Raw genomic sequence first — 25,740 nt, 5'->3', positions numbered from 1 at the left:
ACATATTAAAAGATGTCAGGCACAAGGCTAACCTTTTTTCTTTTTCCTAGTCTGAACTTTAAAAAAACTAACAGAATGAAATAAATCTGTTCTGAGCATGAATTTATGCTTATCAATTAAACAGCAAAAAGAAAAAACCATGAATGTAAACATCGCTCTGTTTCATGGCAATAAAGGTTCAGGTGGGAGAGAGAGAAGAAAAAGGAGCAAATAAATTCTTCTGTAGAGAAAGACTACCCGGAGATAAGCTGCGTGGCAAGTTAAGCCACTACATCAAATCAGCACTCTTTACTGAACACTGACTATGATAGGCTGAGTAATACATTTTAGTTCCCAGGCTCATCTTTCAACAGTAAATTCTTCGCTACTACCCCTTGATACATTTGTAAAAGTCAAAAAATCGGCCACATCATGCTACTGGCTTCATCCTTCTTTTACGCTTATTAAAATAATGATGTGATGTGCTTCCCAGTGCCCCTACAGGCAAACCTGCCCTGACATCCCCTATCAACAAACCCATCAGAGCTGTTCCATCTCCTCCCCTCTCAGAAGGGAACAGGTATTTTTTTCTGTGACAGTCTCAGACACAATCAGCTGTACTCATGTCTCACTTCCCAACCTGATAATAACAGAGCTAACCAATTATCAAAGCACAGCTTCTTTATGAAATAAATTAGAACCAGGAGCCTGTACAGAGTTGTCTGTGAAGTATTAAAAGCTGTGGCATATGGGTATTCGTAATCTTCCTTATTAGCAGTGGCTTCAAAAAGAAAAAAAAAAAAGCCAAAACAGTGTTTCAGAGTGGAATATTAATTCCCCCATGTTTAATAAAGGAGAGCTAAAACACATATCCCTTTGATATGTAGATTTTCCAAGTGAAGACATGCATTAAGACTGGTGTCTAGAAACATGGATTAACTGTTAATTTTGGACTACAACATTCAAGTGTTCATTGTAATACTGCAATGAGAATGCATATGGTACAGTTGTTCTAAGAGAAAAAAAAAATCACGCAAGGAAAGAATGTGCAATCTCTGTTCTGGAAATGCTTCTGACAACCATAAGCAGCACTTCAGCCTTCGCCTTTCCATTTTTCATTCAAGAACTGCTTGAGCAGCAATCACACTCTGTTTCTTCCTACGGTGAGAAGAGCCTCGCATCATAACAGCTTCCAATGAGTACCGAAACTTAATCGAAATAATGGTTTTTTTTAAACTACATTTTTGCATCTTAGGCAAAGAAGAACCAAACCAAAATGGAAGACGTACCCCATGATGTACCCCTCAGAACTGCTCTGCTCCTCCACTGAGGAGTTGAAAGTAAATAATTTGGTACCAAAGTAGAAAGAAACCTCACAAAGGCTCTAATCAGTTCGTTATGCAGTTCCACAACTCAGTCCAGCACTGGACACAGATCTTTACCAGTCACAGTGTCTTAGCATTATGCCTCTGAACCCTGAGTAATGTTTTTTTCTAGATAAGTAATCCTGCATGACAAGCATCAGGATTAAAAGTTACCACAGAAATCCTTATGTCAGAGCAAAGAATCAAGTCTAAAACACCAGTGATGCTTCAGCACCAATTATCACTCTCATCCTTCCCAAGTAAAGAATATATTTCCTGCTAAGCAAAGAATAACGAGCCGAGCAAGCAGCACATATTTTGTCTACGCTGCTGTAAAGCATGACTCGAAATGGCAGGACATGTTAAGAAGGGTCTTGTTTCACACCATATCTGGTAAAACATGGCCCCACTCTAAGCTGGGGCTTCAAATTCCTACAATTCCTTCAAATTCCTCAAATCCCTAGGCCCCGTCTTCCTTTTAGTACCAGATTTTTACATTCAGACACCCGCAATGCAGGGCTGGATTTTCAGCCTGATAGAGAAGCTCTCCTTGGTATTTCCCCCTACAACAGTAAAACGAGGAGAGGTCTTTCCAGATGACGTGCAGTTGGTAACACAAGCACAAGTCCATTCGAAGCAGAGCCGGGGGGTTTCAGAGCAGAACCGCGCACGACCAGAGTGCTCGGTTTGCACCGACCTCACCGATTCCACACAGGGTTACGTGCTAAGGACACGCACCGAAGCCCAAGGGCAGCTCTCTGAAGGGGAGTACAGACATGAAACAAAAACAGTGATGTGAAATAGCTCAGGTACATGTTGATACTCCTTCCAAATACCTTCAAATATTCCAACAATTTGTGGACCAGGGACTTCTTAATTGCAGTTAATTTTATAAACTGTCCTGCATTTCTCTTCAGTATTTTTGTTCCATCTGCCCTTGAAAGTATTTACCTTTCGTCATCCAGAAGCTTCTAGAGCACTAATGCCTTGATGGCACATGAAGTCTGAAGTGATGTGAAACCAGTGGAATGGCACACTGAAGCTGGAGATGATGCCAAGATGAGGGCTAAGGGAAAACCATGCCAGCTGTCTCCCACGTGCTAACTCTTCAGAAGAAAGGAAATTTCCTATTTCACACACTTTGCAATGGCATTCTGCAAACACATTGACTCAGGACCAGGAACTCAAAACACAGTGAGAAAAGAGAGGGGCAGATACAGGAGAACAGCAGCACATCATTCAGTTTTACTGGGTGGCAGGTGCATCCCAGCTGCAAACATTTGCAACAGCTTCAAGTGCATGAGCAAACACAATGCCAACAATCATAATTTCTTTTCTGTTAACATCTACCACACATACATCGACAAGGAATGAAAACATTTCATTAAAGCTCATTTAGATTCTCAAGAACTGTCTGATTCTCCTTGGAATGTGAATTCAAAAAATGTAAGGTTCTGAACACCAAGACATAAAGAGTTAAGGTATATGTGTGACATGAACCTTTGTCCTTGAACAGTGCCCAGTACAACCATAACACACACACTCTCACTATACTGATAAAGAACTGCTTATATCTTCTTTTAATTACATACTCTAACACGTCTCTAACACTCTGTCCCTCTGGCAAATCTTTTGCCTATTTCTACAAGACACCACGTACAGATACACATTCTGTTGCTCATCATTAGACTGACAGATTATGTGTATCTCACCTTAAAGCTGACCATTCCTGAGGCAAACAGATGCCCCCGTCTGTCAACTTGAAGCTCGAGCAGCACTGCTGAAATGAGGCAAACCACTGACATTATATTTCCTTTGGTAACACAAAGAAGTGGAGAGGATCCACTTTTCCAAAAGCAACACGGCTCTGTAAAGCTGGGTATCAGAATCCTGTCCCTTCCAAAACTCTTTCACATCCTCCCTCCTGTGCTGGATGCAGTGGCACTGAGTATTAGTGCAGAAAAAGGGCATCTAAATAATTACTATACGTTACTATGAAGGATCAGGGTTAAAGTAAAACAAGTACATAGTCTTAAGGCCACATCCTAGCTTTTGTTTTCAGAAACTGAACAGACTAAATTTAGCATTCTAGAAGGAAGAGAGGCATCAGTTGGAACATTAGCGCTGTGGTAAGCTTTATGTTTCTGGCCATGGAGCAGAAGAGGTGAGTGGGAACCGGTGGGAGCAGAAGAGGCAGAAAGGACTGTGAGCATCCTCTGCTTTCCAGGCACCAAGCAGCATGGTGGCTGCTGGGAGCAGCTCCTGAACTCACCTGCTGCCCGTCCCTGCCAGGCAGGCGGCACATTCTATCTATGCGACCCCACTGTCAGACACAGAACCCCAGCATCCCAGGCTGTTTGGGCTGCAGGACCTCTGTAGATCCCCCAGCCCAGCCCTGCTAACACAGGGTCACCAGAGCAGATCACACAGGTGGGTCCAGGCGGGTTTCAATGTCTCCAGAGAAGGAGACTCCACACCCGCTCTGGGCAGCCTGGTCCAGGCTCTGGCACCTCCCAGCAAAGAAGTTTCTCCTCACGTTCAGACGGACCCTCCTGTGTTCCAGTCTGTGCCCGCTGCCCCTCACCCTGGCGCTGGGCACCACTGAACAGAGTCTGGTCCATCCTCTGACACCCACCCTGAGATATTGATCCCATTGATCAGATCCCTCTCAGCTTCTCTTCCCCAGCCCAACAGCCCCAGTTCTCTCAGTCTCTCCTCATCACAAAGATGCTCCAGACCCCTCAGCATCTTTGTGTCCCTCCCTGGACTCTCTCCAGTGATTCCTTGTCCTTCTTGAACTGGGGAGCCCAGAACTGGACCCAGTTCCACAGATGGGGCCTCACCGGGGCAGAGCAGAGGGGGAGGAACAACCTCCCTGACCTGCTGCCCACACTCTTCCTCACAGACCCTGGGTCCCATTGGCCTCTTGGCCACAAGGGCACATTGTTGGCTCATGGTCACCCTGTTGTCCCCCAGAACTCCTAGGTCCTTCTCTGCAGAGCTGCTTCAGCAGGTCCACGCCAACCTGTACTGGTGTTGGGGGTTGCTCCTCCCCAGGTGCAGGAGGTGCCACATCGGCACAGCACACCACAATGGATTTTAGAAGCTCTGTTTTTAAGCGAGGAGCAGACACAAGGTGCAGCTGCCAGCTGGCTCTGGATGCGGTGCAGGACGGAAAGCTGCTCTGAGGGTCAGAGGGAAAGGCTCACTGCTCTGGCAAGCTCGTGGCTTCACTCTGAGCTCCGAGGATGCTATTTATCACACAGCTGCCTGCATCAGCCTGGAACCCGGTGAACCAGCTTCTTCTCTCTCGTACCAAGCAGTTGGATGACCTTAAGTAAGGCAAATCCCGCTCTGTGCTTCAGCACCTCCCCTTCCCTACATTTTAACTGTGTCACTCGGATAATGTGTCTAGTCTCCCTTATGCAGTGCTTTAAGATCTAAGGATGAAAGTACTGTGTGATATTCAAGCAAAAGGTCACTGGAAACTTCACAAAGTAAATACTTTCTGAAGAAACCATCTTATGAACTAACATCTGTTGGTACATCATACATAAAGCGCATATACTCCATGCTATGATTGTATGTAATTCCAAAATAATAGTATTATTAAATAAATCATCTTCGCACTGGTAACTCCTAACTCTTTTAAAGCATTATTTTATTTTCCTGTATTATGATGCTAAAAAGAGAAAAATGTCATAGAGCCATTTAATTTTCTCAGCACCTCTGTGCAAGTCTCAACAAGCAGGTTTCTATTTGAAGTAAACCTGCTGTGGTTTTTTTCAATCTATTTTTAAGTTTCCAAGAAGCAAAGGCTTAAGAACCCTATTCTACACTTTAACAGTACTTATTTTGAGTTCTCCTTGATGTTGTGGCTAACCGGCACCTCCTATTCAGACCTGTGTTAGGCCTTTCCTACCTTTAATTTTCTTACTCTACCCTTCTCCTCTCACTCCTTGTGAACTATATACCCAAAGAGACAGGGTCATTTATTGTTCTTTTAGCTAAACAATAAGCACATGGGCTTTTACAATTTTCCCTTCAATGTGAATATGAATTTGTCAAAGATTTTTGTGTTTTCTTGTCATTTATACAATACATTACCAAATCTCTTCTAGTAGGGAGGTGAGCAAACTCAATACTCTAGACAAGGTCATCCACAGCTACCTACAGACAGATTATCAATTTCTGCTTCAAAAATTGAAGACTACAGGAATAACCTTTTAAACCTTTCAGCTTTTAAACCTGAACATAGCATTGCAGACTTTTCAAAAAGCTGTACAAAGATTCAGAGTTGCTACCTCAACTGCTTAAAAAAATCAGAGCGTTTTGGAGGCAGATGTGAACCATGGTGGAGCTAATGCCATTCAATGGGCCTATGGAAAAGTGTTTTCATGTACTTTCACTTTTAAGCATTTTAAAGCCACTGGAACAAGTCAAATATACACAGAAATTCACAAGAGGAACACAGGCAGTATTCTAAGGACTCACAAAGCAAAAGCACCAGGACAATAAACTTAGTAACAGCCTTCTTTTGCTATCTATAAACAGATATTCCCAGTGAGAGGTCAGGAACAGTAACTGCACAGCTCAAACTACAGGCACTCCCTCCCTTCCCACAAAGAACTCAGCACTTCTATATAAAGAGCAACAATGGGCAGTTGAAGAATTTGGCAGTAAACTAAGAATGTATGAAAGAAAAATGCTATTTAAGAAAAACCCTGAACTGTCTAGAGAGGAAAGGAGGAACATGTTTCCAGGCTAGACAAGCCTTCTTTGGTATTTGGACAGGAAAGAAAGGTAATTGCTTTAATCATCTACTTCAGAGGATGGTAATAAAGGCGTTCGATGCCCTTGATTTGCAGTGCAGTTAAATGTAAAGTTACTTTCCAAATAGCTTCTGCTATGACCAAAGCATCAGGCACACCTATTTCTGCCTTCCTGTATATCAATTATTTGAAACTATCAAGCAGACAACTAGTTTCTGTGACGACTTCTCTCTCTGAATGTGCTGCTGGCCTCCCTGGGGGAGTGAACCGACCACCAGCGCTGGCACCCGCGTCCCAGCAGACACTCCGTAAATACCAGGTCCTGAGGAGGCAGCATCTCAAAAAACAAGCATTGTTTCTAGAATACAGCACTGACCACGTATGTGCAAGTGTGTCAGGAGATGGCCCAGACACACAACATCTATGTATGAATGTGGATCTGTGTTGTTGGAAGAAAAGCCAGAATGCAGACAAGGTGGAAAGAGCCACGGGGCACTCACTTCATCTGTACAATCAAAAAACCAGGACCATCACACCTGCCCCACAGACACATCCACTGAGATAATTTCCACTGATAATGGCATGAAGTGCTTGTGAAAGGATGAGCAGAGCAAATAAATATTTTCAGTAGGCTGTGCAGCAGCCTGAGACAAAACTATACATTGCTGGAATGAATAATGAGTGACGACAGTCACCAGATAATTATCTGAAAACTACCACTTTGCTATCATAAGACAAAACTCTGTATAGGAGGAAATTCATTACCAGTTTTACTTCTTAAAATGTTCAAACACTTGAACTTACCTCTGATATGTCTGCCTTTTTGTCTTCCGATTTGGAAGAAGCTCCACTTGCCTTCTTGTCACCATGCTGTAAGCAGAGAAAAAGGCATGTGGTTATTAAGATATCAAATTAAACCATCTATGTAGAGAAATTCCCAAATATCTTAGCGCATGTATGATTCCTTTCACCTACCACAGTATGACAGAAGGGAACATTATAAGCTTTCCTTCTCACTAGTGGACAGGATTTAGAAATGACCTGCTGAATAACTTCAGGTGAAATCACTTAAAGCCATTACTACAATTTCTAGAATTCTGCTGCTGACATATACAAAAAATTAATACTGTAACAGTTCATTAAAGCTTCACACTAGGAAATACAGTTCTTCCAGGGTCCCCAAACCTCTTCCACCTTTCCTCCTCTCCAACGCTTTAAACTCACTTTCATCTAACCTGATGTGCAATCCCGTTTGTTTCCCACGTGTGGCAATGTACAGAAAGACACATTTTTTCAGTGTGCACACTGGCATTCAGCACGTTTTACTCTCTGCATCTCCGAAAAGTGGTGAATACAATCTGTCAAAAAGTCTTTTTCAAAAGCATATTGTTTAATCTTTAGAGTCTAAAAAAAGGTAAGAAACGAAAAATTTTTCTGCCAATATAAAAGGCAATATAATATAGCTATTTTCTAATAGCTAGTGTAACTTCCCACAGCAACTGAGCCATCTGGGAATGAGAATTCATGTCTGCTTTGTTTTGTTAAGTAAAAACAAGAGATGATTTGAGACTAATTTATTCCCTTCTGTTTTTAGGATTGAGCAGCAGGAGGTAAGCTTTGCTAACCCATTAAAGTAAAGAGTTCCTACAGATTTTTCTTTACATGGCTATAGGGAGAAAGTAATGATCCATGTATCACCGTACTACTTTCAACTGGAATGTTTTCATGCACATCAGCAGACAGGCTGCAAAAATACTACAGCTGAATGAACAAATAAAACCAAAAGTAAAAAACCAGCATGTCTCTAATCAGTTTCCATTATGGCAGTACATGACAAAATTTCAAAAATTGTTTTAGACAACCTCTAATAATAAAATTTTTTAAATGTTTTTGGGCATGACTAAGATACTTGACAAGTTTTAAAATTGGAAATGCTATTTTCATATTCCAATTCCATATTCCAATTTCATATTCCAATATTCTAACTCGGAGGAAAAACAAGGCCTGTAGGTTGTCCTTTCAGGTAACAGATGAATTGATTCACTTCCCCATTATAGCACTTTCAGTACAGACACAATTAACCAGGTTATCTGTGCTTTTTACTGCTCTAATACAATAAAAATAGACCACATCCATACCAGTAAAAGCCACGTCAGTGAGCGTGCTCTTGTGATAAAAGAGCTGGCACTGCCCTAAGGCTCAGGAGCTGCAGCTCCTGACCAGCAAAACCGGGCTGTGCAGACCGGGCTCTGCATCACAACGCCTAGAAAGCCACACGTGTCCTGAATCCAGCACATCTTCCTGTACATTATATGCAGTATTTTATTGCTTCTATTCATTTGCCTCTTCACTTAGTTCATACTGAGTCCCTGGGTGTCAGGGCTTCTGTGTCTGCCTCAGCACATGCTCCTGTTTCCCATCTCCAGAGCAGGGTCTGCACTGCCTGCGCAGGGCAGGACGGAGAGCGGGCAGCATTCCCTGTGTTCCCTCCACACCAAATAACAACCCCACATCCCGGAGGGACCTTGGGGTGGCGTCACTGGCCAGAGAGCACAAGGAATGGACAGGGATCTGGATGAGCTCGAGAAGTGGATCCCTGCAAACCTCCTGAGGTTCAACAAGGCCAAGTGCAAGGTCCTGCCCCTGGTTGGGGCAACCCCTGGTATGAGTCCAGGCGAGGATGCAGGGATGGAGAGCAGCCCCCAGGAGAAGGACTTGGGGGCACTGGGCTGAGAGATTGACCACGAGCCCCCATGTGCGCTCGCAGCCCAGAAGCCAATGGTGCCCTGGGCTGCATCCCCAGCCCCGTGGGCAGCAGGTCTGGGGGGATCCTGCCCCTCTGCTCCGCTCTGGTGAGACCCCCCTGCAGTGCTGGTCCAGCTCTGGGTCCTCAGCACAGGACACACATGGACCTGCTGGAGAGGGGCCAGAGGAGCCACAGGAATGATCCGAGGCTGGAACAGCTCTGCTGGGAGGACAGGCTGAGAGAGTTGGGGTGTTCAGCTGGAGAACAGAAGCTCTGGGGAGACCTTAGTGCGGCCTTTCAGTGCTTAAAAGGGGCCGATAAGAAAGATGGGGACAGACTTTTGAGCAGGGCCTGTTGTGACAGGACAAGGGGTGATGGTTTTAAACTAAAGGAGGGAGATTCAGGCTGGACATGAGGAAGAAATTGTTGGCCCTGAGGGTGGTGAGAGCCTGTCCCAGGTTGGCCAGAGAGGTGGTGGATGAACCATTCCTGGAGACATCCCAGGCCAGGTGGGACGGGGCACTGAGCAACCTGAGCTGGTGAAGATGTCCCTGCTCATGGCAGGGGTGGCCCTGGGGGAGCTGGGGAGGGCCCTTCAACACAAACTGTTCTGTGGTTCTGTGACAAGGACCGCAACTTTGCCACCCCTAAACTCAAGCCAGAGATCAAATGCATGCTGTCTTCCCACGTCAAACAGCACCTATGAGACTTTGAATTAAAAGCCAAACGCTGTTTATTTTACCCATGGCCCAACAAAGCATATATGGCCCAACCAAAGTGATGTTTTATCCCCGAAGCTGGAGTCATGCACTGTGTACACATTAAGTGCTGATACTTCCTGGCCTCAGATAACAAACCAGCCTGTGGAAGTTTTACCTCACTTGGAAGTCCAGCATGCTGAGGAGTTAACCTTGGAAAGCACAACTTCCCAGTACAACTTCTGAGAGTCCCTGAACAGTTGATGCTTCAAGGATATGAGAAGGGATCCTGTTTCAAAAATACCCTTCAACAGCTCTTTTCTGCTCTGCATTTCCACACTTTGAACCTTCTAGTTAAAATAAATAAATAGACAGATAGACAGAATTCAGCCAATAAATCCATCTGCTTCACAAGAGACTAAGCTCAGTTCTTCTGGGACAGTATGCATGCACTGCTCCTTTACATTACCAAGTGGATGACACAGTTGTTTTTTCCCTTGGGCATTCTTTCCTTTTTTCTGCTTATCTCTCCTTACAATGCCAAAGTAGCATATTCATTCACTAATAACATACCCATAACCAAGGGGACAGGAGCGGCTCCAGCTCTGTCACACAAACAGTGGGCACACAGTTGAAGTTACACTTCTAGTTTAACTAACGAACTAACAACAATTCCTTTTAGTTGTTAAGCTGGCCCAAAATGTTTTCCAACTTTACTAAAACCAAAACAAGGAAACTGACCCACAGTCATGTCCTCGCAAAATGCACAAAGAAGTGTGACGAACAAAAAAGTTTATCCTGAGATCTTCAGCCTCTTCTACAGTGCACAAAAATGTCACAACACTCTTGTTTTACAGACACACCTTTGATTCAAAGGGCATTCATAAAACAGAAAGTAACTGGCCTGGGTGAACAGCACAGAGCAAAATACCAATAACTGAACACATGGCTGCATTCTCAGCCTGTGCTTGCAAAAATCAGATCTCAGTCAAAGGTCTTGCTTCAACAAATTATTTCTAAGCCTCGGGAGCCCCATCAGCAGTATCAAGCCTCTGTTTCAAAGCCATTGCGCAGCTTTCTGGAGTACTGCAGTGACGACACGCTCGGTAACTGGGTGAGAAGGGAATCTCCTTGCAAGATTCTCAGCTGAAGTCAACCAGTTTTGCATTACAGATATGAAAGGAGACATGTAATTTTATGCAGATAGGACTTTCACCTTTGTTTTCAGTTAAAGTTGGGAAGAAAGAGATCTTTGATGCTGCACAGAAAACTCCCAGACGGCAAGAGGTGTCAGGGGAACCACAATCAAACAATGTGAAGAATGGAAAGGTGAAAACTAGACTCTTCTAGCCCCCACCCCCTTCTGCTTTAAATACACCCACCAGCAAAAACCTTGGTAGGGCAACCAGTGAATTTCTTTTGCACCTGTTTCTCTCTCACACCTTTTCTGCTTCACTTATTCATCCTTTACACCATGATGTGTCTTGGGCAGAAACTGCCGGCACGATACAGGAGCATGGGACAAGCAAGAACTCCAACAACCGTGACGATGGGCTTCCAACGGAGCGTCTGGAAGAGCCGTTTCCTTCCCCGGTCACAGGTGACAACTAAGACCTTGTCGTAGTATCTTTTCTTACCCAGGATTCAGTGACCCAGGACTTTAACATACCCGTCCTCACTTAACACAGCAATTCCCAAACTGCCCTCCTTGTGACTTCGTGTCACCTCTGCCACACAGTATCACTGATTTGACTCGACACAACGAATAAGACTTGAAAACATTACCAACTACTGATTCAAGCTACTCAGAGCAATTTAAAAGTAGAGTTATAAACCCAACAGATTTCATCTACCTGATTACATACTTATGAAGTATTTAAAGCGATGTGTTCTCTTGACAGCCACCTTACGCAATGCGTACTTTCTGCAAAACTTTAGCAGAATGCAAACTTTTTTTTCGCTGCTCCATAGAGAGAGCAACTGGTTCCTCGAGCGACTAATAGATTATAAGGACGAGTTTCTGAAGCAACTGCAGGCTCCTCGCAGTGACCCGAGTCCGGCCAAACCGCAGGGGAGCCACCAGAGAGCTGCGGTTTGCTCGGGGAGTATCTGGCAAGCGACGGCTCCTCCTGGCCACCCCACCGCCTACCTGCGGCGAGGAACGTGTGTCTGGAAAAAGCTACCGAGGAGTTATTTCCAAAGCAAAAACTGTCCCGTATAGATCCTGCCCTGTGTTGCAAACCGACGTGTCTTGACGGAGCGTTAGTTTCATCAGAGAGTTTGCATTATGCAGGAGATTATGCAAACAGCCGACAGCACGAAAAAAAATCCCGGTTTTGTGCTGCTTGTAAAAGACCGTGGAGGGATTATGACAAGAGAACGACGAGTTCTCAGCTGACCTGAAATACCGGCGTTTAAAAAAAGCGCTGACTCGCCTCCCGTCACCACAAAATCCTTTCCTCATCCCTCCCTAAGCCTTCGTGCCAGGGAGGGGAGGGACGCTCCGGGACCCCCGCCCGCCGCCCCCGGCCCCGCCGCTCCCGGCCCGGTTTACCATGGCGTACCACCACCGCGCGAAGGCCATGGCGCTGCCCGCTGCTCGTTCCCCTCACGGCTCGGCCCGGGCCGCGCCCCGCCAGCCGCCTCCGCCCCGGGGCGGCACCGCCACCGCCTCCCCGGCCGGGCCCGCAGCAGGGCGGCTCCCGCGGCCCCGACACCGACACCCCCGCCCCGCACAGCCCGCCCCAGCTTACCGCGGCGGGGGGCGTCCCGGGCTGAGACATGGCGGCGGGGCCCCCGGCGCTGCTGCGGGCCCCGGGGAAGCGCGGGGCAGCCGGCGGCAGCTCGCAGCGGTCCCAGCGGCACAGCCGTCCCGCCCGGCGGCCGGTCCCTCCCCTTCCTGCCGGGCCGGGCCGCGGGGGAGGCGGCGGGACGCGGGCCGGGCTGGCGCGGCCGGGCGGGGCCGGGCGGGAGGCGGCAGCTCCCGGAACCCGCGGCCTGCGGGCGGCCTGGCAGGGCAGCGGTCGCCCGAAACTTAAGAAAAAGTGGGATTTGAGGGGAAAAAAAAAAAAAAAAAGCAGCACAGTTTCCTTTTCCTCATGAAAGTCAGTCCCTCAGCCTTTCCCCGTGGAAAAGAATCACAGAATCACAGGATGTCAGGGATTGGAAGGGACCTCGATAGCTCATCCAGTCCGATCCCCCCGCCGCAGCAGGAACACCCAGATGAGGTTACACAGGAAGGTGTCCAGGCGGGTTGGAATGTCTGCAGAGAAGGAGACTCCACAACCTCCCTGGGCAGCCCGTTCCGGGCTCTGGCACCCTCATATTTAAGTGGAACCTCCTGTGTTCCAGTTTATACCCACTGCCCCTTGTCCTATCACTGGTTGTCACCGTGAAGAGCGTTGTGTTTGCACACCTGGCCCCCAGCTGGAGGGTGACAAGGGTGGTGAGGCAGGTCCTGCCCTGTCACAGCGTCCCCAAAATGGGGACGGGCAGTGGGTCCCTACGGCTGCTCCGGCCCCTCACACCCCGGCCCTCACATCCAGAGCTCTGCAACTGCCTGAAAGGAGCTTGGAGCCAGGGGGGTCGGGCTCTGCTCCCAAGGAACAAGCGCCAGGACCAGAGGAAACGGCCTCAAGTTGTGCCAGGGGAGGTTGGGGTTGGATCTTGGGAACAATTTCTTCCCCAAAGGGCTGTCGGGCATTGGAACAGGCTGCCCAGGGCAGTGGTGGAGTCACCATCCCTGGAGGGGTTGGACAGGTGGCGATGGGGTTCTCAGGGACACGGGGCGGTGCCGGGGGTGGGTTATGGTCGGACTCCATGATCTTGAGGGTGTTTGCCAACCAAAATGATTCTGTGATTTTCCGAAGTTCAGGTTGTTAAACAGAAAAGCTTTCAAGGTCTGGTGTTTTTTTAGGTGTGGGTCCCAAATGTCCCCCTCCGTGTCAAATCTTTACACAGATGAGCTGCCCAGGAGATATTGGCGGCTCTTCCAAAACACGGCAGGAACAGGTAATGGTCAGCCAAAGCTGAGGGGGGATAAAGCGCGACCAAACCACCCTGATCAGCAGCTGAACAATTCTCCATGTGTAGGGGTGGTGCAATTCTGAGCCAAGGGCTGGCCAAGTCTCTCGTTCATGCAAATGTGTAGCTGTAATGAAAAATCCATCATTTACCAAGAGCGGTTCTCCAAGGCTGCTTCAGTAAAGAAACAAACTGTGACTGAAGTGCTGCGACAAATATTCTTGAAATGTTATGGCAAGAGTGATGTGGATTCACCATGGCAGTGGTAGAGTCACCATCCCTGGAGGGGTTTAACAGACGAAGTTCTTATGGACATGGTTTAGTGCTAGATTTAGGTTATGGTTGGACTCGATGATCTTGATGGTGTCTTCCACCCAAAATGATTCTATGATTCTATTATTCTGTTCCCTGCTCCCTCCAGGGAAGAGGCAGCAGGAGTAAGTCACTTTGTAGGAAGCCTGTAACCCCAATTAGTGCTCAGGCCCTCTCTTGTCAGAGACAAGGAGATGGGCGGGCGGGGATGAACCCCCTGAGGTCTTGGGGAATGGTGTTAATCTCCAGAGAGGAAGGACAGGTTTAATCTGTCCCTGCTCCTCATTTCTGATTAGCTCCATGCAGATTTATGGCTGGCCTTTGAAGTGCTTCAGCCTGTGACTTGTATGGGTTTTGCATTCCACTCCATGGGTCATCTGCCTAAAATTTTAAGTACTCAGCCTTCACCTGAGCTCTGCATTGCATCTGGCCATGAAAACGCGATCTGCTTGCGTGGGACGGTCTTATAACGATGTGCATCTAGGCAAGGTGCTCTGGAGAAGGAGGAGGCGAGGGCCGTGCTCAATGCGTGACTTTTACACCAGGCTCTTGGGCGCTGTTCTATCTGCGATCACTCTGACAGGTCTAACAGATTGTACCGCATTCCTCGGCCGCCGGCAGCAGGCCCTCCCTGCTGACACGGTGCTCCGGGACGCCTTGGTGTGCATCACCCCTCGAGCTGATCACAAACCACTGGAGCTGACAGTAATTTAATTGCCGTGTTGCACGGTAACGAGGCATTAATACATTAAATCCCTGGTGATGTCAGTCTGTGTCATGCTGGGCGTTGAGGGTTCTGCTGATCCAGAAGCACATCATCAATTCCGAGCTCTCCTAGTAAGAAGTCAGGTATGTAGGTGAGATTTGAGCACTGGATAGCTGCAGGAAGGAGGAGAAATGCTCAGATGCTTACTCCAGTTCCCACAGCCGCTGCGTCCATCTGCAGTGTTGTGGAAACCGACTGGGCTCCAGCCTCGCAAGAAAATCTCATTTTGTGGCAAAGGGCTTGGCACAGCTTTTTCTATTAGAAGCCTCCTCTAGTATGCCACTGCTTTAAGAAGCCCTCATTTATTGGCAATTTCTGCGTACGTTTCTTCTTAACTAGTTTAGATTTCTTTTATATGTAAAGGATGTAGACAGCACATATTTACCAGGGGATGGAAAAGCAGAGACTTGTTCCTCTAACAGAGAGGATCTCAGCTGACAGGTGCCTGAGTCAGCTCTTGATCTGCTGCAGGCCTAAACACCACCCCAACGGTTTGCTCATTTGGGTGAAGATTTGGGTACTTGAGTGGAGGAGTTGCCAATAATTATCCAAGTCAGCCTGACACTTTTTACCTTTAACCAGGAAAAGATAAGTTTTTCTTGCAGCTTTCAGTAGCGTACAGATGTGTAATTTCAAACTCATGTTGTTTTTTCTGTTGCAATTTCTACTTATTCCTTCATAGCGTCTGCAAGCGAACAAACCCACAAATGCTGAGATTGTACATGGCGTTGATCATGGGGTTCTGCACAGGGCTGGTCAGAAACAGAAGCAGGAGATGATGGATAGTCCAGACACACAGTTTGTTCAATGTATGTTTGCTGGAGCAACATTGGGTGGCCACATCAGGAACACAGGTTCTTTACTGTGATAATGTGTATTTGAAAACCTTCTTTATGCTTTTAATAGTCACTTGGAGATATGTCTCATGGGTACACTTACATGTAACTCAAGGTATTGGGAACCTAAAATTGGAATCCAGAATGACGGACTCATTTTTCCCTACCATGCTCCATCTCCAAGGGGCTCCAGTTGACGTCAGGTGCCTCTGAATAAAAAGGTGCTCAAAATTCTGGCAGAATCAGATCAAATTTTTGCCAAGCATACATATTTTATTAGTGTAACTTGCGTAATAGTACTACTGCAAGCTTATGAGTCATTTGTCAAAATTACAAAATAAAGTTCAAGATCTCTTGTGTAATTGCATTTTTACCTAGGGTAGTTAAAAAAAAATATCTAAAAATGAGGTTAAAAACCAGTTAGGCAAGTTGCTTGTTTAATCTCTTTCCTCCTCGTCTTCTGGTCTACCAAGAAACCTACCAGAATTTTTCTGTTATCTTCCTCCCCAAGCCAAAACCGTCAGGATTTACATATTTTTTAATGTGCTGCACACAGTCCTACCCTGTTTTAACATATGAACAGTAACAAAGATGGACAAGTACATTTAATTTCTTCTTCTACTGTTTTTGTTCACAAAGCATTTGGTAAATGTAAATGGGAATTTTCAGTTATGGAGATTCTGTTTGTTGATAAAAACAAATAGTTTGATAACATCCTTGCTCTAGAAAACTATAATCCAAATCCTTACTGTTGAAAAGAAAGGTTTCATACTGTGTATATCTATAGCCATATTTTTGTACGTGTTATAAATGTGTTCTCTTTTATCATATAATTGATATGTCCTCTGCTTGTTTAGTGTGGTTTGAAGATTTCCTGCTGGATTCCACCCCACTCCTGAATGAAATGTCCTTTCCACAGGCAGAAATACAGAGCTTTGACACCAACCAAGAGAAAATTAGAGTTTGCGTTGGGTTTTGTTATTTTGTAAATCCCTAAATACTGGGGTGGGATTTCACCGCAAAAATAACTTTGGAAGTAAGTTTGAATAATGACTGAAGGCTGAATTTGAGTGATATGTACAGAAGTTTTTATTTATTCAGATATTCTATTTCCTCACACTGAAATAGAGCAGATTCCAGATAGAGGCAGGACGAGGTCGTGACTCCAAGCAAGGTCCAAAAGGAAGCACAGCAGGAGGAGCGAGGCGTGACTGCCGTGAATGCCAAGCATCGCAGTTATGTGGGAGCGCCCGACTGGCCGCTCATCCCTGCCTGCTGCTCTGAGCTGAAAATACTCCCCTGAGATCAGGTATATTCTCTAAAGAGTAAACCAAATTATGAAATTACAGTAAAATGTATGCCCTAGGCATTTTTAGTTTTTATAAACCTGATTTATAAAGACTTATATGTATGAAAATAATACCATCTATCTCAGATTCTCAGACCGTAGGCTTAGATTAGTCTCTAAGTAAAAACTGCATTAAGGAAAACTTTGGAGAACTCTGTGTGACGTGAGACAGAAGCAAATCTGTTTAGAAGTAAATTTTAAAGTCTTGATACACTTCAAAGTCTCAAATCAATAGAAAAACATACTAATAAAATGATACACCTTTGAGGCACATTTTACATTTTCAACACACTGAATTTAGCAAAATTGTTTGTGTCAGCTCTGTATCTTGCAAATCGTAAAAACCCATGCAAGAGATTAAAACTTTAATGTACTTCTTGGACATTTTCTCACTTCAGCTGCATTTGCAGCAGAAACAATTTACTTAAAAGCAAGAGCATTTGTTCTAGCACAGGGCTGCACTTGTCCCTGACCATCAAGGTGCGCGATGGTCCCCTCAGGTCAAAACACCCCTTCAGGTGCAATTAATCCTGAGGTACTTGGTCTTAAAAGAGGCTTCACAGAGGAAGGGTTATGAAAAATAGCTATGGTTTTCTAAAATGCGTCCTGTAAAATGAGCTAAAAATTGTTTGCTTTGGTTTGCAAAGATGCAGTAAATCATTTATGTGTGTGACTTTCAAATGAGTCATCCCAGGGTAATTAAGAAAAGGTTTTACAAGACACATCTCTTTTTTTTCTGTTTTGTTTTATGTTTTCTTTTTCTCACTCACTTATGCACAGATAAATGTAATTAAGGCTGAAGAAGCCCAAGATGGATCAGAGTATAGTTTACAACTAATCCGAAAGCAAAAATAAACCCAACCCTTGGCTACTTTATATTATGTATATAAAGCCATACATACATACATGTATGTCTGTCTTGCAGCTATTTTGTACAAGTATGTGAAGTAATGCACTGTATCACTAACGAATATTCGCATGATTCCCAGGTAAAATAAAACACTAATGACTAAAGACTGAAAGATAATAATTTACAGCAAAACAGCACTGAAAGGTAGAATTAATTTACACTGACCTCACAAAACAAAATATGAAGCTTAAGACAGAATTTTGATAGGAGCCTCAGAGAATCTCTAGGGCCAGGAAAGGGGGGAAAATATCACCTACACCTGCCTCGCTCAGCCTTTGTAAGGTGATGCTTTCAGCAGCTGGTTACAAAACAAGACAGAGGTTATTACAAGCATTCTTCCATCATGTTTCCCTCCGCACTGGTGACAGGCTATGAAAAAACCTCTGCCAAGGATGAAATTCCAGTGACCTGCAACATGCGCATGGTTCGTGCAGGGATGCAGCCCCCGGACAGTGGGGTTTGCGGAGCCCAGGCTTTTGTTCCCATTTCTGGGGGAGGTTGTTGCCTTTGCATTTGGTAAACTGAGGCCCAGGAGGACTGAGGGATGTCCGGGGTCACACAGGATCCTTGCAGCAGATAAAGGCATTCGCCTCGGCTTTCGTTTGTGCACAATCCTTTCAGTCACAGCACATTTATGATCTGAATATCAAGCTTAAAAATGGGGCTATTAACAATGAACAAAAGTTGTTACATGGCTTGTCTGCTTCAGTGTGCTGGCCGTGAGAAACCTAGCCATGGTTTTCATCTAAGCACGCACTCACGATAACGGCATAATTACGTGTGCAAAATGTATTTGTATGCAGACGCCTACATTCGTGCAGCCGTATGCACATCTTAAATATACACACACACAGTTTATTGGTTGCACTCCAGAGTTAGGAAAAACCACTGTCAGATACTTTGCCAGTCACAGCTGTGTGACTTGCCTGGACACGGGGATCAGAGCAGTCAGCTGCTCCTGAGAACATCACCATGCTGAGGAGCCCAGCCTGGCTCGGCTGTGTTGTGCATTTAGCAGCCTCGTTAGCGGCTGGTTCATCCTGCACTTTGCTCAGCTGACTCGTGCCTTGTCTGAAAGTGAGACTAACATGCTAAAGGCTGCATTAATATTAATAACCATGTCTTCAAAAAATAGCTGTGCTTACAGCGTGACATTATTGCCATCTCCTGCTTCGCCATTCCTCGCTCAGATGTTTTCTCAGTTGCGCGGTTTGAACTCTTCTTCATCGCTGGCGACCGTATGCACTCTGCAGGACTGAGTCTCACAGGTCTCTTCTCAGATTAACTCTAGGATTGGTGCCTTTTGACAACCACAACTTCCAGTCAAAACAACGGAAAGGAAGTGAAAGTAAGTACAGGCTGGTACAGAAATGTTTTATGGAAAATTGCGACACTGCTTCGCAGAAAATTCTTTCCTGCTTCAGAAATGTGAGGAAATAAACTGGAATTGGTTGGAAGGGAAACATGGGTAATGTGGAAAATATTTTGCAGCTATATGCTGTTTTGAGGGCAGTTTACATTTTTCATTACTAAAAAAAGAAAGCAAATTGAACTAACAATGAGCAGAAACAGAGATAAGTGAGTACCTGGAAACAGGACCACAGCACTCGGTGCAGCTTCGCTTGACATTCAGTTCAGTGCAAATAAAAAAACCTAACAACCCTCACTTTTTGTGTGCTTCACTGTGCGCTAAACAGGTCGCTCTCACCTCTGTAACTGATTGCAGCTGTTTTGTAGATGCAAAACTGCACAATAATATAAACCATGGATTCAGTACTATTCAGTACTATTCAGTACTACTCAATATATTCATCAATGACTTGGATGAGGGAATAGAGTGACCGTCAGCAAGTTTGCTGATGACACCAAACTGGGAGGAGTGGCTGACACGCCAGAGGCTGTGGTGCCATCCAGAGACCTGGACAGGCTGGAGAGCTGGGTGGGGAAAAGTTTAATGAAATATAACAAGGGCAATTGTAGAGTCTTGCATGCAGGCAGTAACAACCCCACGTTCCAGTATAGGTCGGGGAATGACCTGTTGGAGAGCAGTGTAAGAGAAAGGGACCTGGGGATCCTGGGGACAGCAGGATGACCATGAGCCAGCACTGTGCCCTTGTGGCCAGGAAGGCCAATGGTACCTGGGGTGGATTAGAAGAGGGGTGGTCAGTAGGTCAGAGAGGTTCTCCTGACTGTCTACTCTGCCCTGGTGAGACCTCATCTGGAATATTGTGTCCAGTTCTGGGCCCCTCAGTTCAAGAAGGACAGGGAACTGCTGGAGAGAGTCCAGTGCAGGGCCACGAAGACGATGAAGGGAGTGGAGCATCTCCCGTGTGAGGAAAGGCTGAGGGAGCTGGGGCTCTTGAGCTTGGAGAAGAGGAGACTGAGGGGTGACCTCATTCATGGTTATCAATATGTAAAGGGTGAGTGTCACGAGGATGGAGCCAGGCTCTTCTTGGTGACAACCGATGACAGGACAAGAGGCAATGGGTGCAAACTGGAACACAGGAGATTCCACTTAAATATGAGAAGAAACTTCTTCATGGTGAGGGTGACAGAGCCTGGACCAGGCTGCCCAGGGAGGTTGTGGAGTCTCCTTCTCTGCAGACATTCAGACCCGCCTGGACACCTTCCTGTGTAACCTCATCTGGGTGTTCCTGCTCTGGTGGGGGGATTGGACTGGATGAGCTTTCGAGGTCCCTTCCAATCCCTGACATCCTGTGATTCTGTGATTCACCTGAGCGGCCAGGCGGGTGACGGGGCGCGAGTCTCCATGGTGCGTCGCTCGGGGACGCCCCTGCTTGCAGCAGCTCCTGCTCTGCTCACGCTCCTCTGCAGAGATGCAGTGTTTACGAAGCCAAAGTGCAGATAACGTGCTCTCGGCACCACCACGCTCCCTGGGGAGTAGTTCTCATTTCTATTTTAAGCCATGTGTTAGTTTCATCTCTGTCCCGTTGTGTGCGGTGGGGTGGCAGTGTGGGGGACTTGGTTTGCCGTGAAACCATTTGACAGAGCAACCCAGCACTATTTAAATCCAGATGATGTGCAAATCACTGCCAGAGGTAACCGAGTCCCGACCGCATCACAAACCCCAGAATATGTGATTTCTACCCGTAGGAATTTGCAGCTCCTCCAAGGCAGGTGATGGAGGAGATGCTCTGCTCCCTCCGGGCACTGACCCCAGCCCTGGGCGATGGAAACTCTGTCTGCAAACACAGTCACCGCAGCACATGTGGGTGGATGGCACATGGACAGATGCTCTGATATGAGATGTGCAGGAACTGACATTTTGTATACACCAGCCCCAAACGTTGCAAAACCCAGAGTATTTCAAGTCAGCATGGGGCAGCAGAGCAGTGACACTCCGGGAAGTTCTCCTCTTGAGGAAATGCATTTATTTGGTGTGGAGCGACTTGCAATGACCCTGCCCAGGACAGTCGCACCATGCCCAGGCTTGTCCTGCCGAAACCAGCCTGTCCGCCTCGGCTCACGGCGTGCTCTGCCCCTCCCCGGCACAAAAACTGCCCCCCGGCCCCGTTTGCAAACCTGGGTGCCCAGGCTCCCTTCCGATCCCCAGCACAAGGGGCAGAGAAGCCCCTGGGCAGATGAGGGGGCTGAACCACAGATCCCCATGAACGCTACAGACCAGGGGAAGAGCGGCTGGAAAAGGACCTGGGGTGTTGGTGACAGTGGCTGAACATGAGCCAGAGTGTGCCCAGGTGGCCAAGAGGCCACCAGCATCCTGGCTGGTACCAGCACTGGTGTGGCCAGCAGGCCCAGGGCAGTGACCGTCCCTGTGCTGGGCACTGGGGAGGCCAAACCTCGAATCCTGGGGGCAGGTTTGGGCCCCTCACCTCTAGTACACAAAATGGCCCCAGGGGTGGTGGGATCACCTCAGTGCACAAAATGGTGGCACCAGAGGCACTCAAATCACCTCAGGGCTCACAAAAGCCCTTGAGGTGCTGGAGCGAGTTCAGAGGAGGGAACGGAGCTGGTGAGGGGCTGGAGCACAAGTGTGATGGGAGCGGCTGAGGGACCTGGGGGGTTCAGCTGGAGAACAGGAGCTGAGGGGAGACCTTCTGATCTCTGAACTGCCTGAAAGGAGCTTGGAGCCAGGGGGGTCGGGCTCTGCTCCCAAGGAACAAGCGCCAGGACCAGAGGAAATGGCCTCAAGTTGCGCCAGGGGAGGCTGAGGTTGGATCTTGGGAACAATTTCTTCCCCAAAGGGCTGTTGGGCATTGGAACAGGCTGCCCAGGGCAGTGGTGGTGTCACCATCCCCGGAGGGGTTGGACAGGCGGAGATGAGGTTCTCAGGACATGGGGCAGTGCCGGGGGTGGGGTAACGGGTGGACTCGGTGAGCTTGAGGGTCTCTCCCAGCCGAAATGATTCTGTGATTCTATGATCGTTCTGTGGTTCTGTGTTTCTCTGTCCATGCTGGGAGGTGGATCGCACCCTTGCCTGGTCCCTGCTGCTCCCTCGTGCCTCAGCTGTGACTCACCGACAGCCGCACGATGACAAATCCGTCCTGCTCTGCTCCTGTGAGGCCCCAGACCAGCGGCGCGGCAGCTTCGGGGTGGAGCAATGAGCTAAAGAATTAATGTGCAATTATTAAATGTGGCAAAAATAGTGGCCTCAAGTAAGAAAATAAACACTCCCTGCTGTAAGATCCTGAAAACTGAGACGAGATTTTTGCGAACTGCGGGTGAGCACAAGTACCCACCTCCTGCACCAGGCACTGGGGAAATGAAAATCCTCCTCCCCTGCTCAGAATTTGGCATAACCAGAGGAAATGTGGCCACTTCCACTTGAGCTGCTTCAGACCTCACTGCAAATAATGGCTTCCCGCTGCCTTGAGCGAGTTTTAGATCAAGTCCAAAAAACATTATTTCTGCAACATTAAAGTATTGAAGCAGTACTTTACAGGAGCCAGGTCCAGATATCTGCACGCGTGAAAATTCCATTTCCCCCTTGTGGGGGAAAAATTGAAAAAACACGCAGAAATCAGGACACCCAGGTCCATTATCCTTTAAACGAGACTCCAGAAAGCCCTGCAGTGTTGCATACTGCTGTCAGAATACCCTGGATCCTTTTCAACAGACCGATGACACCCAAACCCGCCGTCGGGAGGTTGCTGGTGTTTGTGGTGCACAAACAGTTAATGCCAGCGTGCCTGTGTCTGTGATGCCAGCACAGACATTTCTTCCTCATCCTCACCCTCTGCTGCCCAGGCACATGGTTTTGAAACGAGAGGCAGGGACATGCTTCACATGCCACAGAGAGATAATCCCCTGTCCCTGCGGAACCAGGACACCCCGGGGGGAGGAAAAATAAGTACAGCGCGTAGAGCTGGAAATGCAAAAGGCATTGCCAAAGCACAGGAGGGCTTGGAGGACCCGTGACAGTGGTTGGAGATGGGGAGCGGGGCGATGGCATGTCTCCGGGGAGAAGTTTTTTTTTTTTGCAGGGTTTGCGTAGCTGCAGTTTGATTTTCTTTGTTCTGACCACAATCCTGTTGTCCCCTCGGCGGCTCTGTCTGTGTTCACTGCCGGGTTGCAGAGCAGATCCTCACGGGATGCACAGAGCGTGACTCACCGCGGCCGTGCAGGGACCATCGTGCTTCTGGGTTAAACCGAAACCTCCTTCAGTGCCCTGGCCCTGCAGACGGGCTGGGTCCCTCTGCACTGACCTGCCGCCGTGGCTGTGCTTGTGTTCCTTGCTTTTTTTGTTCGTCTTCCAAGAAATCTTGTACAGAAAGGTTGGCAGGACTCGTTTTGGGTTGGCTCTGAGTTTCTGAGCGCAGAGCAACGGCGTGTTTGGGGCAGGTCGGTCACTGCTGCTCTGTTGAGGGGGATCTCCCACCCATCGGTGTGGCTGTGCTGCCTCCCACCCCCTCCATCCTCCTGCCGCATGTACCAGGGCTCTGCAAAACACCTGAAAAACCATCAGCTACACCACATACCCTGGAAACCCTTGTCTGAGGTATCAGGTTTTACACCCTTGGCTTCCACAGTTGCAGCTGTCTGCTACGACCCTTCTAGGCTTTGCCAAATGAATGTCACCACGGTGTTTTTCAGCAGTTCTGGGGCTGCTGGATGCTTAGAAGTGTCCTACCAGCGCTGCAGGTTCTTTCAAGATGACACATACCCAGGTTGGTGTTTGCTGTATCCAGGCTTGTTTCTCCTCAGCCCTTAAGCCCTTCAGAAGTGGCCCCTGAAGTGCCCACCACCCCCACTGGGAATCCAAACAGCATCAACTAAACATCATTTATTAATTTAGTTAAATAATGTTACTCAGCACTTTTGTGTGTGTGTGTGTGTGTGTGATGCTCTGGTGACATCTGGGAGTCTCAGGCACCTCCGTTATACCGAGAAATATTCAAGTGCTTGGCAGAAACACAGAATCTGGGGATTTTAAGCTGTAAGACCCAGGCAGCCCTTTCTATTGCTTAAAATGGCTGCAAACATCAGCTGCACGATGGCACTGCATTCTTCTCATCTCGTGGTTCGTCTGGCCCAGGCTCATGTCTCCTCCTACCTCAGGATGCTCCAGTTGGATGACAAGCTTTGATTTTTGCTGCCTCTTCTCTGGGGAACTCCCTGGCCCCTCTGGTGACTCATTTCCTCGCAGGGCTTGTCTCATCCTGTGCTGCCGCAGCTCACGCTGCCACTTTGCAGCAGCAAAACTTGTCACAAAAACAAGTGAAGATACCACATTGTCGGAAATTTTGCCTTTTTTTCCACAGCATGCAGAGAGACTTCTCTGTGGGCACCTGGGTGAGGCTTTGTATACAGCCTGATACATAAGGAAAGGTGGGGAAAAAATCAACTTATCTGCACGTAGTGCCATTTTATATTCCTGTTGTGCAAATGTGCAGAGAGGCACTGGCAGTGGTAACTCAAAAAGTAAAGTAGCCTCAAGCTTCAGTTTCATTATTTTGTTATAAATTAAGATCATAAGTGGTAGAACGAAGGCAGAAACCTCCTCATTGGCTCCTGTTGGGGTCCCTGGGGTGAGAGGCTTCCCCAAAGCTGGTGGGAAATTGAGTGCACATTTCCCTGCTCCATGTGCGAGAGACCAATCCTTCGTACATGCATCATATGGTAGAAATTCAGCCTTTATATTTTTTGAGATATGTGATCCTTTCCTTGCCAAAGGGACCGATCCTTTCCTTGCCAAAGGGACCTATCCTTTCTGGGATTGAAAACTAGAAAATTTTAGTTACTCTCGTGCCTTTCTTAGATATTCATCTGTCACTCAGACACAGTTTGTGTCATTATTTATATCAATTTTAGGACGGAAGGCAAACAAAACTGAGTGGTAGGAATCCTAAAATTTTGCAGTCTCCATTTAGCATAAATAAACTGTGGGATTTGGCTTCCAACCACTGTAGGGGAAAACAAGGTTTTTCAGGGTAGATTTTTTTCGTTTCTTCGTCTATATGAATAGCCCACTGGTGATATGCCAAAGAGTTTTTGTGCTTCCGTGGAGAGTTAATGGACAAAACATCCCAAAAGATCGTAGAATCACAGAATCATTTTGGTTGGAAAAGCCCCTCGAGATCATCAAGTCCAACCGTTACCCACCCCTGGCACTGCCCCGTGTTCCTAAGAACCTCATCTCCGTCTGTTCAGCCCCTCCAGGGATGGTGACTCCACCACTGCCCTGGGCAGCCTGTTCCAATGCCCGACAGCCCTTTGGGGAAGAAATTGTTCCCAAGATACAACCTCAACCTCCCCTGGCGCAGCTCAAGGCCAGTTGATGCACTGGGGGATGCAGCCGCTGGAGTTGAGGCTCTGCTGCCACGTTTGGCCCCATGCACAACACAGTGGGATTGTGAAAATTACAGAAATTAAAACCAGGCTGCAAAGCCAGTGTCCAGGCTGATCCCGGGTTGTGTGCAGAGACGTGTTTGGAAACTACCTGTCCTATAGATTATCATTGCTTATAGCCAAGAAACAAAAAGCCGCTGTTGACTCTGTCAGATGCAT

At 47.2% G+C, this 25,740-nt stretch overlaps 1 protein-coding gene across 3 annotated transcripts in view; it reads right to left on the bottom strand.

The window, feature by feature from the left end:
• The window catches only part of CAST (calpastatin), a 57,144-nt gene extending 44,655 nt beyond the window's left edge, over positions 1-12,489 (bottom strand). For 2 of the 3 annotated variants that reach the window (XM_065656046.1, XM_065656049.1), the window contains exons 1-2: positions 12,313-12,489; positions 6,920-6,985 (exon numbers count right to left, since the gene is read on the bottom strand). In XM_065656046.1, coding sequence (XP_065512118.1) covers positions 6,920-6,985; positions 12,313-12,342 — 96 coding nt within the window. In that variant the 5' untranslated portion in view covers positions 12,343-12,489. Of the gene's footprint in view, positions 1-6,919; positions 6,986-12,113; positions 12,196-12,312 lie in introns of those variants that run through there. The other variant, XM_065656047.1, reaches the window with a different exon arrangement.
• Positions 12,490-25,740: the final 13,251 nt, after the last annotated feature.

Source organism: Caloenas nicobarica, chromosome Z, assembly GCF_036013445.1.
Source record: "Caloenas nicobarica isolate bCalNic1 chromosome Z, bCalNic1.hap1, whole genome shotgun sequence".
Taxonomy (NCBI): domain Eukaryota; kingdom Metazoa; phylum Chordata; class Aves; order Columbiformes; family Columbidae; genus Caloenas; species Caloenas nicobarica.
This window is presented reverse-complemented; position numbering and strand designations above follow the sequence as displayed.